The sequence below is a fragment of the Syzygium oleosum genome, unplaced genomic scaffold (genome assembly GCF_021117445.2).
Source record: "Syzygium oleosum isolate NSW1041296 unplaced genomic scaffold, Sole_v2.1 Sole_v2.10, whole genome shotgun sequence".
NCBI classification, from domain to species: Eukaryota; Viridiplantae; Streptophyta; class Magnoliopsida; order Myrtales; family Myrtaceae; genus Syzygium; species Syzygium oleosum.
The window spans coordinates 8564285-8582063 of record NW_026607494.1 but is presented as its reverse complement, the minus strand read 5'-3'; the positions used below and the strand labels follow the sequence as shown (position 1 = coordinate 8582063).

Below are 17779 nucleotides of genomic sequence, written 5' to 3'. Positions count from 1 at the left end.
GCCAGAGTAAGCCGAACAACTTTCTCAAAAAAAAGAAGAAAAAAAGGAACAAAATGCATTGCATATCTTGTTGTCCATCCAAGCCATTAGTCATGCATCTTATTGTCTTTTTTTTTTTTTTGGTTGGTCGAATGCATCTTATTGTCTTCGCAGCGTGAAAAATGGTGCAAAATGATGCCGTCAGTATTGTATCGTCTTCTTAGTGCTCTAGCAAGCGGGTCTCAGAGGACATTGCGGCACGTACCCGATCGCATCGTTGCGAGGCAGCTCGCTTGAGAAAGATATCCCGATGAACCCGTCTGTTGATTTGAACTACATTTATTAAGAAAGATGCACGATCTTAGGCAAAGCTTATGAAATGTTCCATCGCTGGGGCGTAGGTAGGGGCAAGTAATAGAACTATTCACGCATCTAACCTGCTGCATGAACTTAATATAAGAGAAATGCTTTATTGCATGTTTAAGCATGCCAACAGCTTAAATTTATGAGTCACTTTATTTCGTTAGTAGGCTGGAAGGAGTAATTTATTCATGGCCTAAATTGCAGGAAAAAGCCCAATCATTAACTCAATTTTCAAAAGTCATGGAAAAAATGCTCATTCTTTTATAATTTTCCCAAATATATCCCGGCATTAATATTCCCGCCAAAGAGAATGTTCTATAAAGTTCCATAGCTCCACGGTTTGCCAGACGAGAGAGCTCAAGTGATTCCGGAGCCACAGCTTCCTCTTCGTTTGGAGGTTCTGTTTCGGAGTTTTGCTCAGGCTTCGAGTTAGGGTTTTCGCCATGGAATCTCGAAAGGTTGCTGCGAAGACTGGCAAAGCGTCGACCGCGGGCTCTTCGTCGGATTCTCTTTCGCGTCGAGTAATTCACGATTTCGCTCTAGTTTGTCTTTGTTCGGGAATTGGGGTTGTGTTAGATGATCGTTTCCAACGAGTTTGCGATCGAGTGTTGTTTGCTGCCTTTCTGTGTTTGTTCATGGGATCGTTGCGTTCGCGTTTCTTAATGGAATGGTGTCTATTTGGAAGTGATTCTTAACGTTTGATTGTGCTCGTACTTGGTGGGATTCTCCTCCGGTTGAAGTAGTTCACCATTTCGCTTTTCCGAGGAGTTTGTCGGTTGCGTTAGATGATCGCTTCGGATGAGTTTGTGATCGGGTGTTGTTCGGTTGCCATCGGGTGTTGTTCGGTTACCATTACTTGTTGCTCGCGCTTCGTGGGATTCTCCTTCGGTTGAAGTAATTCGCCATTTCGCTTTTCCGAGGAGTTTGTCTTTTTTCCGGGCAATCAGTTGCGTTAGATGATCGTTGATGCAGCAATTTTGCGTTCTTTTAGGCGATTATACTCATGTTTTTAAGTTTGCTTTCACAGGAAAGATCGCTTTTTGTTAGGAATATCAACTATGAAACAACTGAGGAGGTTCTGCAAAGCCACTTCTGCGAACTAGTGGGGGAGAGGAAAATTCTTAGTGTCTCGGTAAATCCTTTGGCCCACAAAAATTGGCATTGCGATTTGTGAGCCGCAGCTGTTGATTAAAATATGGTTGTTATCTGCACAGATTGATAAGCAGATGGCAAATGGGGAGCAAGTTTCCCTGGGTTGTGGGAGTATAGAATTCGACTCAGTGGAGACAGCTACCCGTGTTTGTCGGGATTTACATGTAAGCCTTTCCTTTTTTCTTCTCAATAAACTTCCATTTTGTAATACGCTCATCATGCATTTGTCTTCTCTCCAGAAAACTGTCTTAGATGGGCGTGCTCTTCTATTGCAACATTGCCAAGGAAAGAATGCTGAAGCTGATTCGACCACCACGTTGTTTGTGGGAAACGTTCGACCTTCGGTAAGGGAGGAAGATTTAAGGGAGCGCTTCAGCCCATTCGGAAGGGTACAGCATTTGACAATCCCGCCGGTGCCTTTGGGAAATAAACGAGGATTTGCATTTGTGGAGTACGCTACGGAGGATGAAGCGCAGAACGCTCTGCGAGCCATGGCCAACACCTCTATGCATGGATGGCCTCTGGTAAGTCATCTTCAGTTACTTACTTTACCGCGTGCCAAAATGCAATTAAACTTGAGCTATAACTGTGGTATTCAGGTCGTAGAGAGAGCGAAGGAAAGCAAGGAGAGGAAGCACGGCCATCTCGAATGAGGAGATGTGGATGACATGAAGATCAAAAGATTTCAAGTGTTTTAGAAGTTCTTGGAGTTGAACCTTAGGCAAAGGAGCTATGCTGAATGGTCATTTTCTCTGTACTAAGTCTGGATATTTCAGGCTGAGATTCTTTCCTTTAATTGTGGCAGAATTGCGGACGTCCTCATTTCACATAAAACTTCACGTCCTGTGTATAATTGACTCGTGGAGTAGTGTGGTTTACTTCCCTGAGCTGTCTAGGTTGGAGGGATTCTCTTTGTCTTCTTTGAGATGTCTACACAGGATTAAGCAGGGATTTCTTTTGAGATTGTTTGATGTCATGTAAACCAATTGAAGTTGCCTTATAGTGCGTACTTCCTATTCAATTCCTGATGCAGAATTTTTTTCAGCCGAAGAGAAAGAGTTCGGTTCTTTGTTTCTTGGATCCTATTGGGCCTAGCTTTGACTTTGGCTCTTCAATTTTTTCTGCCTGTCTTTGTCTCTTTGAGTGAGCCATGTAAGATCCTAGGACTTGTTTTATCGACTGCATTCCCCCTGGAAATGAGCGAATATCTATCTCTCTCTTATGATTATGGGATGTCAAATCTGTATATTCCTACCGTAGCTTGTAGTTCTTAACTTCCCTCCGATGCATGTGACGTGGATTCGCTTGTCTTCTTTAAATTATATTCCAATTGTAAGTAACAAAGCACTGATCTCTGATGTTGTGAATGCTATAGTAACAAAATGATAATAGCAGTGAGAGAATTTATGCATGCTGAGCTGAGGGGAGGAAGAAGAGTACGAGAAGAATGAGGAATGGGCCAGGAACGAACCAGTGCAAGGGCACTGGGCTGGAGAATTCCAAAGGTTTTATACCTGACAGCTTTGATCAAGTTCTTCTCGATGCTCCATGTTCTGCTCTCGGTCTGAGAGCCAGATTAATTTCTGGAGAGGTTAGACATATGATGGATCCAATAACTTGATTTTAATTTGTTGATTTCATTCCCTTAGTTTAGTTGCTGTTTCGCCTTAGTCATTCTAAGAATTGAGGACGACCAAGTAGTCAGTGTGGCCCGTGTACACATCCACCATGTTGCATATCACTAGGTTCAGGACCAAGAATAAGATCAGCTCTAGTCTATAACACCAAGGATTTCCTTCTTTAAGAAATAATTGTGTGGGTAACTGGTGTTTCCTTTGTCGCAAGCCATGGACGCTCGTGTGGAGCAAGAGGCCGTTGTGTTGTCGTCCTCGCAGAAAGACGTTGTCTTGGACAAACAGCCCGTGTCCTTCATCGGACTCAGCGATAGCAGCAGTGAATCCGACGGCGAAGGCCTTCGAAGAAGAGGAATCTGGGCGTCGTTATCCCCGAGGGCTTCCTCCAGCCTCTGCTAAGCAGTTCTGGAAGGCTGGGGATTACGAGGGCGGTCCTGGTGGCAATTGGGATTCCTACTCAGGTGGTGTTTTGTTTATTTGCTGCTGTTTGTGCTTTTTTCTGTTTTTGGTTTAGGTTATTGTTGCTTCGGTTTTGATGCTGAGATATGTTGAGGTTGTGGCGGAAAGAGGGTTACATTACATTGTTGCTTCTGTTTCGTCGTTGTTTTAGTTTATTGAAATGCGTGCTTGGAAATATTTTGAGAAATTATTCAATTTTTGATTTGCATATCGCTGTCAGTTCCAGGTTAGAGCATCGGTGTCTTGTTTGTGGTTGTAGCCTTTTTTTGAGTTCCGAGTGTTTGTTTTACCGGTACATATTCTTATGTCTGTTGGATGATCCAGGTGGCATTGATCATGTCAGGGTTTATCTGAAGTTTCTACATTCTAATGCAACCAGTTATAAGTGGGCTATTGGAGGTAAACTTGCCTATCTTTCAAACTTTGATCATCTCTGTATCTGGAAGTTAGATGTCTATAAGCTTATATACGCTGCTTGTGCATCTTTTTCGGCTTTTGCAGAACTTTTGGATAACGCATTGGATGAGGTATGCGTAGTTCCTATATCTATTATCAATCATGTAGTGGTTATTTTTGGAGTTGCTATTTAGCGTCTTTACTTCCTCTGTCTTGATTCAGGTTTCTAATGGGGCAGCATATGTTAAGATAGATATGCTACAAAATAAGAAAGATGGAAATTGAATGTTGCTGATCGAAGGTATTTTGCTTTGTTGGTTTCTCTCCGTTTTATTGCATCCTCAGTTTTCCCTTCGGAAGTATATGCTTTCGTTCGGATCGTTTTTTAGGCTCGTTCATGCACCTTTTGGAGAGTCGTACCCATTGCTGATGGTATTTGGGATGTATGGCGGCAATCAATAGTAACAAATGCGATTGTAAACCAACATCTGCAATGTCAGAACTTAAAAAAAAAACGTGGCGTAAGAAGTGGTTGACTTTCAATTTGTTATATTAGATTGCTAATCTCGTTCTAAGTGGTTTCTACAGGTGGATAGACCCTGGACTGTTGGTATTTATCTAATGAGAAGCAATTAGAATAGTATGTACAGCTCTGTGCGTCAATGATATAGAGAAACTTTTATGTCAATCGATATTTGGAGATTATAACAGGCCACACGCGGTAGACTAAGCAACCATCTATAATCATTGGATGCTGGGGAAGTGATGAGTTGGACCATAATGTGGTTGCTAATTGTGAAACAACAGGAATGACTGTGGAGATGACAGTGACATCATGGATCTAGTCAGTTCAACACCGATACTGTTGGAGCTGCTTCTTTAGAAGTGACTGGGTTTCTGTTTCCATGCTCTTTTCCTTCCTTTTCTGCTATTTTCAATCAGAAAGGGGGTTCGCTACCGCTGAAGTGTATAGTGCATAATATAAATAACTACTGTATAATCTATATCATGGATCTCAAATTGTTCATTTTGTAGCTTTGGGAATTGCTTATCAGGCAGCTTTTGGAAGAGCTGTAGGGTATTTTGAGTTTTTTTTGTCTTTTTCTTCAGTTTGTCATCATAAGTTGATGTGATTTTGTTTCTGTGGTATTTTTATATCTAATATGGTCCGTGCACAGTATATCTGTTTAGAAGTGTATTCGGTGGCAACCTTTTCAATTCTTTGTCTAAGAGTAGATTGTGTGACCCTTGCTCAAATGACGACTTCCTATTGTCCTCTAATCGCAGATGGCGGTGGCATGGATCCAGATAAAATGCGACAGTGCATGTCTCTGGGGTATTCCACTAAAAGCAAACTGGCAAATACCATTGGACAATGTAAAAATCTTTACGAAGAAAATTCTTGTAGTTTTCTCAAGTTATATGCGTGATAGCATGGTGTTCTTTCTTTTCCAACTGCAGACGGCAATGGTTTTAAAACGAGCACAATGAGGCTTGGGGCAGATGTGATAGTGTTCTCGAGATGTCGTGGAAAAGATGGGAAAAGGTTTGTATACAATATTTCCAAAAGTAATTCTTTGCATCATCTAATTTGCTTAACACGTATGTACTTCCCACACTTTCGGTAATTCTGTTAAGTAGTCATTACACAAAGTTTCAGATATTTCCAAAAGTGCCCTTATCATCGGATGAAATCCTCAAAAGAACCTTCTAACCGTTTGAGCCATTGCCAAATTAGCTAATTCCCTCGATCCTAAGTTTTTCCTGCACGTTCACTCAATTATCTGCAACTTTCTTTCTCCTGTAAATGGTTGTCAACTCTCTTTTATTCTCTTTCCCACTGTTTTCACACATGAAATTTTAGAGAAATTAGGTACTGCTACAAGCCCACAGCTTCTTACTCGTTGCTCAGTTGCACTTTGTAACCCTGAAATCATGGAAGTAATTGAAGTTGATATTCCCTGACATATGGTTCTCTTGATAGAAGCGTGCCTTCCCAATACATAATGTTGTCAATGCTCTTGTTAGTGCTATTTTTTAGGACGCAGAAGACTTGTTTTCGTTCTACCGACCTACTTTTTTATTGGTCTGTTCTCCCTTTTGAACTTGATTGCCTTGTTACCTTTCATGTGCATTGTTTTCTTAAGACAATCTAAATCTTTTTTCAGTAAAATTTGGACTTTCTCTCAGTTTTACACAGCATTGGGATGCTTTCATAAATGTTTTTGAGGAGCACGGGGAAGGAAGATATTGTAGTACCCACTATAATGACAGCTCAATCTAATTTTTTTTTTTTGGTTGATGATGTACATCAACCTTTAACTTTCTGGTGATTTGCCACATACTGCTCTTTTGGGTAGTGCACTAGCCTCAACACAATTTCGACTGAAAAGCAGTGCAATTGTTTTTTTTTTTGCACGGGTCTGACAAATTTAAGCTTTTCTATAGTAATTCGACTAATTGTATGTATTTGGAAAGATGATACCAGATAATAACTCTTTGGATAGAACACTTACTATGTATTTTTTTATCTATGTTCTCAATGGAACAGCTTGATTATGAAAGACGCGAAGGCAGTTGGAACCAGTTGATACGGTTTTCGTCTGGCAATTGGGAGAGAAATCTCGAAACAATAGTACAGTGCTCTCCCTTTTCCGCTGAAGAGGATCTCTTTCAGCAGTCATGTATCCCTTCCCCTCCCTGTGAAATTTGCTTTAATATAATACGGTGCTCTGGCTTAGTTTTCAACTTAAAGCTTTCTTTATCACAAGATCAAAATATTGTCGAACCACAATGATTCTCAATATATTTTAAATTATGTATCTTTTGCACTCTTTGCCAAATCCTGGCTGACACTGACCTAAAATTATGGTGTTGTTACTTGATGTAATTTGTATCCCTTAGATTTGGCTATTCAATGAGGGTCTTTCATATGAAAGTTTTGGTTGTGTACATTGAGTCGTTCGTGAATGTTTTACTCATGCATATTTAGTACCATACAAGCTATCTCGCTTCTTTGTTTGGGCGTATTGTCTTGATGTCTACTGATCGCTGTTGGCAGCTTAATCATGTCTTTTACCTTTTGATTTATTACTTTACTACAGTTTAATCTGATGGGAGAATTTGGTACACATATAATTATCTACAGTCTTTGGGAAGATGTTCAAGAATTTCTAGAGATTGACTTCGATGCAGATCTATATGTGTGCGTCTTTCGCTGTTGCTTTATAGAGCAGTGGGCTTCACCACTCTGCGTGTCTGATGTGCATGTCTGTACGAGTCTCAGGATATTCAACTTAGAGGGGTCAACGGAGATGAGAAGAACTTACAAATGGCAAAAACGTTTCCCAATTCTAGGAATTTGCTGACTTATAGGCACTCCTTAAGGGTAAGTGGTGGTTGATGCTACACTACGTTGTGTGACTGAAATCAGTCATTTCACTTAGTTTGTAAGCGACGAGTTTTTATTCTTACTTTAGTTCAATTGAACGCGTGTTTGGCTTCAACTATCCACCTAATTGGTGGATTGATGTTGCATCAATTGCGTCTTCATTGCATTTGCACTTCAAGCAGCTTGGATAATCTGATCTTTGGACATTCTTTCAATTATTCAAAATTACATAGATAAATCGCATATGGGAAGAGGATTTTCTCGATGTTTACGGGCATTTTAGAAAAATATTAACCAAACAAGCAAGGAATGGGGGAGCGATTTGCTGCTCAAAAGAGTCGATACCAGTTCTCATTGGGTCAACATTTTCGTCCATCTTCAATTGTGGGGTTATACTTTGAATTATGTAGGAAATACCAGCATTGACAAGAGAGTGTGGTATCTGTGTCAGTCATGATGGAAAATGCGAATGGTAGAGTGATCTTATTTTCTGTATAGCAGGAATTCGAAATATGACCCCGACATCTAAGTCCTTACCTCCTTCTCCGTGATGTACACTTAAATATGCACGGATATTTTTTATATCCGTTTCGTACTTGTTTTTATCCATAAATCGGTAAGACATTATTTGGTGAAGTTATGTCAGGAATGCATACCATACTTGTACCACTTTGTGGAGCTGAGTAAGGCTCTAAAGGTTATTCCATTTTATCAAGTTGATTTGGCAGCTTGTGGGCTGCTCTCGGTCCACATGCATGCAGTTGCAGTCTTTAAAATTGTTTGCCAAACTCTGGTACTAAGCTACTGAGGATCATTACAGCCTTCTATTTTCTTTTTTGACCTTTTGTTTTTGGGTTTTGATGATTTTTGGTTGCATTTCGTTATTTTAGCCTCAAAGTTATCCCTTAGTAATGGAACGTCAGCATCTTAAGTGAGAAATTCAGTCATAAGTGAGTTGTGGGCTGTATGAAGAGGTGAAGGCATGACTAGAAAATACCAAATTTGCTCATTGATACCAGCCCTCTGTCAGATCTTGGGGGATTCAGTCTGATACTTGTGTAAATATGTCTCCCACATCCTGAATTGCTTATGAACCACTTGATTTCCACAGAGGGGTAAATAGCCAGGGCAAAGTCATAACAATAGCAGCTGTGATGCGGATGGATGTCCAGTGATAAATGAACATACTATTTTCTTTCACCAAAGAGAGTGCCTTTAGCACTTTTTCTCTCAAAGTCAGTAAACTTGATTTGTTTGTATGAAGTCATTATTACAATGATCCCTGTGTTGTAGTAGCTTCAAGATAATTTATAGCTCTCTCTCTCTCTCTCTCTCTCAGCTGACATTTTTGCTTGTTTTATTTTTATTTTGAATAGTTATGCTTCTATTCTCTATCTGAGGATTCCCCCCAGGTTCCGGATGATTCTTCGAGGGAAATATGTCGAGCATCATAATATTGTAAATGATATGATGCTACATTAAGAAGTTACTTATCGACCGCAACCTGGTGGGGATGGAGTTTATAAAGACACTGTAATGCTTCACGACAGTGTTCTTTTGTCTTTTGCAGATATTCCTCTCGATTTGTGTACCTACTTATGTGCAAATATTGTTGTGAGATGACTGCTGTCATTACAATTGGGTTTGTGAAGGATGCAAAGCATCGTATCGATGTCCAAGATTCAATGTATATCACAAGAATCGCCTGATTAAGTTTCGTGTTCTTCTGGGTGAAACAATTATGGCACTACTTGCAATTCTGTGTTGAAAATGCTAACTTTAAGAGTTATATTGCCACTTTTCTATCTAGATGGCAGTCACCGATAGTTTGACTCAATGACACCATGACATCCCTGTTCATGGTATTCTTGTCTTATAAGTGGTCGATCATTTCTTTCTGTGGTCCTTTTACTTTGTGTATGTTGTTTGGACGTTTGAACTTCTTTCAAGGATTGAGGTTGTTGTGTTTCTTGCCCGATGATGGCCTCCTTAAGTATCATTGTTGGAATCTCAGCATTTACACAATAAAATTGTGTTATCCAAGAATCCAAATAGCAAGATTGAACCTAGTTGCTTGGATCTTTTGGGACTGTGATCTTCCTCCTCTTACTTGTTGGCTACTTGACTCTTTGTGCTGTAGCAATCCCTCTGTTCTATTTATGTTCCCTTTTTCCTTAGTTTGGCAGTGAAACATGGTTTCTCGTTATTTCCTTTGTTGAACATTGTGAGGATTCTTGAGTGCTCTGATTTTTTCCCTTATATATAGATGGAGCTTAAAAAATGACCTCATCCATTCTTTTGGCAGCCTTTCTGGAGGCTTTGGAATCCCGCTGGAAGTGGTGGTCGTGGAGTCATTGGTTTTCTTCGGCTCTGATATCCAACTTTTTACTATGTGAAATATTTATCTTTAATATGTTTCCTCTTTGGGCCGGGTGTTTTGGAAGCTAATTTTGTTGAACCAGCTCATGATAAGCAAGGGTTTGAGCGAACTACAGTGTTCCCAAGACTCGAGGCACGACTGATTCAAATGCAGAAAAACCATTGGTATGTGTTTCTCCATCGCCATCATTATGTCATCTCCTTGCTAGAATTACTTGTTAGCAATTCCCTTTGCCAATTTTCTGGGAGGGAAAACTCTCATTGAATTGGCTATGCTTCCTTAGGCAATAAGAAACTCCCTAGTGAGTCTGCTTGCCTAGCCGAGGGGAGGAAGCAGAGTATGACAAGAATGAAGAACGGGCCAGGAAGGAACCAGGGCAAGGGCACTAGGGTGGAGAATTCCAAAGGTTTTCTACCTCACTGCTTCGATCGAGTTCTTCTTGATGCTCCATGTTTTGCTCTTGGCCTGAGAGCCAGATTATTTTATGGAGAGGTTAGACATATGATGGATCCAGTAACTTGATTTTAATTTGTTGATTTCATTCCCTAACTTTAGTTGCTATTTCGCTGAAGACATTCTTAGAATTGAGGACGACCAGGTAGTCGGTGTGGCCTGTGTACAGATCCACCATTTTGGATATTGCTAGGTTCTGGACCAAGAATGACATCAGCTCTAGTCTATAACACGAAGGATTTAATTCTTTCAGAAATAATTGTTATCTTGCATATCTAGTCCACAAACCCTTATCCTGTTTGATAAAGCTTTTAGTTGATCTTGTTTTCTGAGAGATTGTTTCTTCCACAATGGAAAAATGTGACGACATATTTGTTTCCATAGCAATTGCAATGATGAATGAAGTCCAGTTTGTTGTGGTTGTATCCTTTGTTTATAATGTTGCTCTGTTCTTTTCACCAGGAAACAATAGCATCGTAAGAAACCATTCCATGTACCCGAGAAGAATGTTTGACCAGACTGTTCAGTTAGTACGCCCTTGTAGAATTTATGTATACTCAACGTTAGTATGCCCAATCTACTCCTGCAATTTGTGTAGTTATCATTTTTGAGACAATATATGCGTGCCTTCAATGCAATATGCAATCTTAAGTACAGTTAATTCCTTCTAAGCAGATGCGTGACTTATCTTACTTTCCTAATGTGGACTGAGCACTCCATTGCCGATCTATATGAAAAATTTGCAATTGCAGTTGATCTCACATTAGAAAGGGTGGTACCGTGCACTGGCATGTTGCACAAGCAGGCTTAAAAAAGCATTTGCCTAGATAATAGCATGTACATCTCTTAAAACAACTGCCAAGTTTGACTGCCTAGCATGTTTTTTCTATTATCCCGGGGCATGACTGCTTGTTTTATATGCATGCTATGTCGTTGCTATTGGTCATCAAGCGTCATCTGCTTAATCAGTTCCTGTACCATTTCTGTCTTAAAAACCCATGCGTCTAAGCCCTTGTGCGATACTTGTCCTCCGACGAGTTCATGGATCTACTGCTTCTATCATTAATTCAATGCCACCAAGTGGAGTTATTGCTGTGTGACGTTCCTATCCCTCTAAATCTCTTTGCTCAAACAGCTGTGAAATTTACCATGGTGTTTATTTCTGGTTTGCTAGATGTACAATTAATCCCGTGAAAATGAAGCACTGGTTGGGTATGCTTTGGACACTTACAAGTTCCTGTCTCTAGCCCCTCAGGTTAGACTGTGCTGTTTAAGTTTTGACATGCACAATTATTTTGTCGATATTTCATCGTATCTGTAATAAGAGAGGAAAAAAAAAATACAAAAGATCTCATCGCCACCTGCATTTGTGTTCTTGTCAGCATCCAAGAGTCGGAGGTCCGGGCCTTGTCGGTTCTTTTGAATATAGCGCTGGATACATCGCGAATGTACTTCGGTCCAAGCATATCTTTTTGTCAAATATTTTCCAATCCTATTCCGAGATGGTTGATATATCATTTCTGTTGAAGGACGATATTGTAAGGTACATTTAACGATCTGAGGCAAGTCCGTAGATCTTGTAGCCTATCTTAGGATGGTCCATCTTGTTGAATTTACAAAATATTGGTAGTCTTTGTCCTTCTAATCTCTTGTGCTTTTTTGTTTTATTCGTCTCTTCATAAATGTCGCTTGCTGAAGTTTTACTCTTTGTAATGCAAACAGTACGCCGGTTAATTATCACAGATTGGCCTTTATATATGTCCTATTATCAATATTAGCAACAGATACGGTGCTTACCCGCAGGGAGTGGCTAAAACCAGGGAAAAAGAACTTGTCCATAGACTTGACTCATCGTCTCTTCCCGATACAATTGGCTTTCTCATAGCCAAGTTTATTGTCAACAAGGAAACCTAGGAGACAGCCGCAACTCGTGAAGTTCGATTAATGCAGACTAAACGAAGAATCGCTAGAGTCTTGCATCGTCTCTTTGTGGCTTGTGCAACATCCATTCTTGACACAAGAAACTATTCGATATGAAGGAAGAGTCGTGGGAACGGGGCAATCAGCCCTATGTCCACCGTACACCCTAAACCGCGGAGGAACAAATTAATTGATTATGCCAAAGTATTAGAGCTAGGATATATCATGAGGAGAGGGTACCGGTGTTTTGGAAGGAAAGGAAAAGAAATTCAAGAAAGCTATTACTTGCTCGTGTTGAATTAATTGCTTTTTGATGCTTTTGCGAATTTGCTCGGGTGTTTGGTGCTAGTTGATTTGATTGGGTGAATGAGATCCGTTCTGTGCCACCGTTTGCTTGTTAAACCACAAACTTCCCTGATGTAGAACAGTTAGCCTGTGATTATCTTGAAGAATGTGATCGCCGTAATCGCCAGAAATCTCGGCAGTTTTTCTGATTATGCAGTTTTTTTTACTTTAGAGAATTTCGAATTATCAATATTTCGTTTGATTTTATTAGATAAGATTGGATTTGATTTTATTAGATAAGATTAGATTTGATTTGCTTTGATATTATCTTTGTTAATTCGGATATCTTTAGGAGTCCTATTATTATAAAAGGACGTCCAGCTTTGTATTCAGATATTAGGAAATTGAATTGAATTCCAGTCGAATCGTGGAAGAGTTTTCCAAGTTATCGCTTCTATCTGCGTCATTTGGTATCAAAGCAGGTTTCTCCTGTGACGATGGTGAATAACGTGAATGTCAATCTCCCCGCTGCTGAGGGCCGTGAGAACGAGCCTATTACGCGGGCTGAGTTCAATCAGTTCGTGGATCAAACCGATTGGAGGTTTCAAGAGATCCTTGATGCCATCCAATGTTTGTCCACAAACCATGCGCCCGGGCGTTCTTCCACGAGCGAATTCCCGTCGTTCGTGATCCCGAAGATGCTATGGGGCGTGGAGGAATTCCCCGACATAGGCGTCAAGACTATGTCGAGGATACCGAAGACGAAGACGATGATTTCCAGGAGATGCAGATTCGCGGTGGTCGTCGATACAGGGGATTCCAGGAGGAGTATGTTCGTGGAGATCGACAGCAGGGGGGCTATCGACGAGATCCTGAGCAGTACCAACTAAAGGTAGATCTCCCTACTTTCAATGGGAATTTGGATATTGAAGATTTCCTTGACTGGCTTTGGGAGGTCGAAAAATTCTTCGACGCTATGGATATTGACGAGGATCGCCAAGTGAAACTTGTGGCGTACAAGTTGAAGGGTGGCGCTTCAGCTTGGTGGGAACAGACTCAATTGACACGACGTCGACAAGGCAAGGCTCCTATTCGATCATGGGGTCAGATGAAACAGAAGTTGAAGAAGAGGTTCCTCCCAACGGACTATGAGCAACTGTTATTTCAGCAATTCCAGAATTGCCGACAATCGAATAGATCGGTCCAAGCTTATACGGAAGAGTTCCTTCGACTCTCCGCTCGCAATAACCTGGATGAGTCCGAGGCACAACAAACTCCTAGGTACATTATCGGTTTGCGACTTAATATCCGGGATCGAGTTTCTTTGCATCGACTATTCTCTATCGAAGACGCCCAGGATATGGCGCGAAAAATTGAGGTGCAATTGGAGAGGACTAGCCCTAGTACTCGTGGTAGCAATTATTCGGGTCGTGGGTCATTCCGGAAAGGAAGACAGCCTGATGTTGCAAGTTCTTCTAGTCGACAAACCCCTGATTCGAGCCGAGTTCCAGGGGGTACTACTGGGACGCCTAAGGAAGCAGTCGTAGTAAGCAATCGCACTCCCAATCAGAATACCCAGAATCCATATGCCAAGCCCCAACCGATCAAGTGCTACAAGTGTAACGAGTTAGGCCATCGTTCGAGCGATTGTTCTCGTCATAGAATGGCCAATATCGTTGAACATGACGAAGATGTGTATGAGGAAGATTGGGAAAATGAAGAAGAAGTGGGAGTGGAAGATGAAGTGGGCGAGCAAGTTAATTATGTTGTGTGTCGTCTATTGCTTGCTCCGCGAACAGAAGATACCCAGCGAAATCAGCTTTTCCGCGCTCGTTGTACTGTCAACGGCAAAGTCTGCGATATCATTATTGACAGCGAAAGTTGCGAGAACATAGTGTTAAAGGCCTTGGTGGATCACTTGCAACTAAAGACGGAGCCGCATCCCGCGCCCTACACGATCGGGTGGATACGCAAAGGAGCAGAACTTAAGGTAAACCAATTATGCCGTTTACCTATTTCGATCGGGAAATCATATCAAGATACTATTGTCTGTGATGTTGTGGAGATGGATGCGTGTCATGTTTTACTGGGTCGGCCATGGCAATATGATGTTGATGCTACACACCGAGCTAGGGAGAATACGTATTCTTTTGTGTGGAAAAGGACTAAAATTACTTTGAGACCGAAGAGTAATTCCCCTCAGATTGTGAAGAAGCAGAATGCAAGGGTTATGATGAACATTCGAAAGCGTGAAGGGATGTATATGATTGTAGACAAGAGCGACCAGCAAGTTGTGGTTCGTGTTCTCGACATTCTTAAGCCCTTATTAAAGGTATTCAGTGATGTTATGCCTGAGGATTTACCTGACGGATTACCTCCTTTGAGGGATATCCAGCATGAGATTGATTTTCTTCCAGGTGCTAGTCTTCCTAATTTGCCGCATTATCGGATGAATCCGAAAGATAATCAGATTCTACTAGAGCAGGTGGGAGAGCTCCTTTGAAAGGGCTTCTTGCGTGAAAGCAAAAGTCCATGTGCAGTTCCTGCGCTTCTCACGCCAAAGAAAGACGGCACCATGCATATGTGTGTAGACAGTCGTGGCATTAACTAGATTACTGTCAAGTATAGGTTTCCGATTCCACGACTTGATGATATGCTAGACAGACTTGCTGGATCACAGATTTTTACGAAGATCGACCTTCGAAGCGGATACCACCAAGTTCGCATCCGTCCTGGCGACGAATGGAAAACGACCTTCAAGACAAGTGCGGGTTTGTACGAATGGCTTGTCATGCCGTTTGGACTCACTAACGCGCCTAGTACTTTCATGCGTTTGATGACTCAGGTTCTCAAACCTTTTATTGGCAAGTTTGTGGTAGTTTTCTTTGATGATATTCTCATCTATAGTCCGGACGATCGACAGCACATGGAGCACTTGAGAGATGTCCTGCTAACCTTGCAGAAAAATCAATTATTTATTAATTTGAAGAAGTGCGGCTTCATGATCGAGCGACTCCTTTTCTTGGGTTTTGTTGTTGGAGCAGATGGTCTTCACGTTGATGCAGAAAAGGTAGCTGTGATCCATGATTGGCCAGTTCCACAGAATGTTGGCGAGGCTTGAAGTTTCCATGGCCTTGCGACGTTCTATAGACGTTTTATTCGAGATTTCAGTACAATTGTAGCCCCGATCATTGATTGTTTAAAGAAAGGCAAATTCCATTGGGGTGATGAAGCTTCGGCCAGCTTCAAGCTTATCAAAGTAAAGCTCTCAACGGCACCAGTATTGATGCTCCCTAATTTTGAGAAAGTGTTCGAGCTGGACTGTGATGCTTCGGGTATTGGAATCGGCGCTGTTCTTTCCCAAGAAGGTAAGCCTATTGCTTTTTTTAGTGAGAAACTTAATGAAGTTCGTCGGCGGTGGTCTACGTATGAGCAAGAGTATTATGTTGTAGTGTGCGCTATAAAGCACTGACAGTCCTATCTTTATCAGCAGGAATTTGTTCTTAACACCGATCATCAGGCTCTTAAATATATCAAGAGTCAGAAGCACTTAAATCGAATGCATGCACGATGGGTTTCTTTTCTGGAGCAATTTAATTTTGTGCTTCGTCACAAAGCATGCCATTTAAATAAAGTGGCAGATACGCTGAGTCGACGTGCTGCGACACTCGTGACCATGCGCATTGATGTTGTCGGTTTTGATCACCTATGTTCTCTTTATCCTGAGGATGATGATTTTGGTGAGATATGGGAGAAGTGTTCTGAAACAGGTTGTCATGGCGATATGATAATTCAAGAAAAATTCTCGTTCTTTGGCAATAGATTATGCATTCCTCGTGGTTCCTTGCGTGAACAACTCATTCGAGAGCTTCATGGTGGTACTCTCGGCGGACATTTGGGGCGAGATAAAACTGTAGCTTTGGTGGAGGAGCGGTACTATTGGCCTCAACTGAAGCGAGACATGGGGCGATTTGTCAATAAATGCTACATTTGTCAAACCGCTAAGGGCCACTCTCAGAACACTGGTCTTTATACCCCCTTGCCTATTCCTTCGGGTCCTTGGGTAGACATATCGATGGACTTCGTGTTGGGACTTCCTTGCACCCAAAGGAGTTTAGATTCTGTTTTTGTGGTGGTTGACCGGTTTTCGAAGATGGCGCATTTCATTCCTTGTAAGAAAACATCGGATGCTTCGCATGTGGCAAGTTTATTCTTTCGTGAAGTAGTCCGTCTCCATGGTGTGCCGAAGACAATCACTTCCGATCGTGACACGAAATTTCTGAGCCATTTTTGGCGTACTTTATGGCGTTTGTTTGGGACTAATTTACAGTATAGTAGTTCTTTTCATCCCCAAACGGATGGTCAGACGGAAGTTGTGAATCGTACTATGGCGGATATCATTCGCTGCCTCTGCAATGATATGCCTAAGCAGTGGGACCGGTATCTTGCTCCTGCTGAGTTCGCCTTCAACAACTCGGTTAACCGCTCTACCGGTACATCTCCCTTTCAGGTCGTTTATGGGCGTACACCACAGCATATTCTGGATTTGGTTCCCTTGCCCAAGATTCCTGGCTATAGTGTTGCAGCGGAGAATTTGGCGACCAGAATTAATGAAGTCTAAGTTGCTGTTTCTAGTCAATTGGCTGCTTCTAATTCAAAGTATAAGGAGGATGCTGACAAACGGCGACGTTCGAAAATTTTTGAGGTAGGCGATGAGGTAATGGTTTTCCTGAGAAAGGAGCGTTTTCTTGTAGGTACCTATAATAAATTGAAGCACAAGAAGATTGGTCCTTGCCGCATCCTAAAGAAGATCAACGACAATGCCTATGTAGTTGACCTTCCTAGTGATCTCAACATTTTCCCTACATTTAATGTAGCAGACTTATTTGAGTATCATGCTCTCGATACACCCCTCAATCCTAATCATAACTCGAGGGCGAGTTTTCCCGAAGAGGGAGGGAATGATATAGAACGGTTAGCCTGTGATTATCTTGAAGAATGTGATCGCCGTAATCGCCGGAAATCTCGGCAGTTTTTCTGATTAGGTAGTTTTTTTTTACTTTAGGCAATTTCGAATTATCAATATTTTATTTGATTTTATTAGATAAGATTAGATTTGATTTTATTAGATAAGATTAGATTTGATTTTATTAGATAAGATTAGATTTGATTTTATAAGATTAGATTTGATTTGCTTTGATGTTATCTTCATTAATTCGGATATCTTTAGGAGTCCTATCATTATAAAAGGACGTCCAGCTTTGTATTCAGATATTAGGAAATTGAATTGAATTCCGATTGAATCGTGGAAGAGTTTTCCAAATTATCGCTTCTATCTGCGTCATTCCCACTCTGGATTGCCTTGTT

The 17779-nt window shown here is 41.2% G+C and overlaps 1 protein-coding gene across 3 annotated transcripts; it reads left to right on the top strand.

Annotated features, from left to right (window-relative positions):
* Positions 1–665: 665 nt before the first annotated feature.
* Positions 666–2954, top strand: LOC130139040 (multiple RNA-binding domain-containing protein 1-like). Of its 3 annotated transcripts, none has more exons than XM_056315091.1 (5): positions 666–863; positions 1370–1474; positions 1557–1658; positions 1734–2018; positions 2870–2954. In XM_056315091.1, exons 1-5 carry the CDS (start codon positions 786–788, stop codon positions 2870–2872), a joined length of 573 nt encoding a protein of 190 aa, XP_056171066.1. In that variant the 5' UTR covers positions 666–785; the 3' UTR covers positions 2873–2954. The 3 variants fall into 3 exon arrangements, with proteins under 3 accessions (XP_056171066.1, XP_056171064.1, XP_056171065.1); XM_056315089.1 differs by lacking the exon at positions 2870–2954 and adding an exon at positions 2101–2532; XM_056315090.1 differs by lacking the exon at positions 2870–2954 and adding an exon at positions 2094–2532.
* Positions 2955–17779: the final 14825 nt, after the last annotated feature.

Coding starts and splice junctions, on each gene's coding strand:
- LOC130139040 (XM_056315089.1), top strand. CDS start 786: ATGGAATCTCGAAAGGTTGCTGCGAAGACTGGCAAAGCGTCGACCGCG. Junction 1,475..1,556: donor GGAAAATTCTTAGTGTCTCG/GTAAATCCTTTG, acceptor TTATCTGCACAG/ATTGATAAGCAGATGGCAAA. Junction 1,659..1,733: donor GTGTTTGTCGGGATTTACAT/GTAAGCCTTTCC, acceptor TCTTCTCTCCAG/AAAACTGTCTTAGATGGGCG.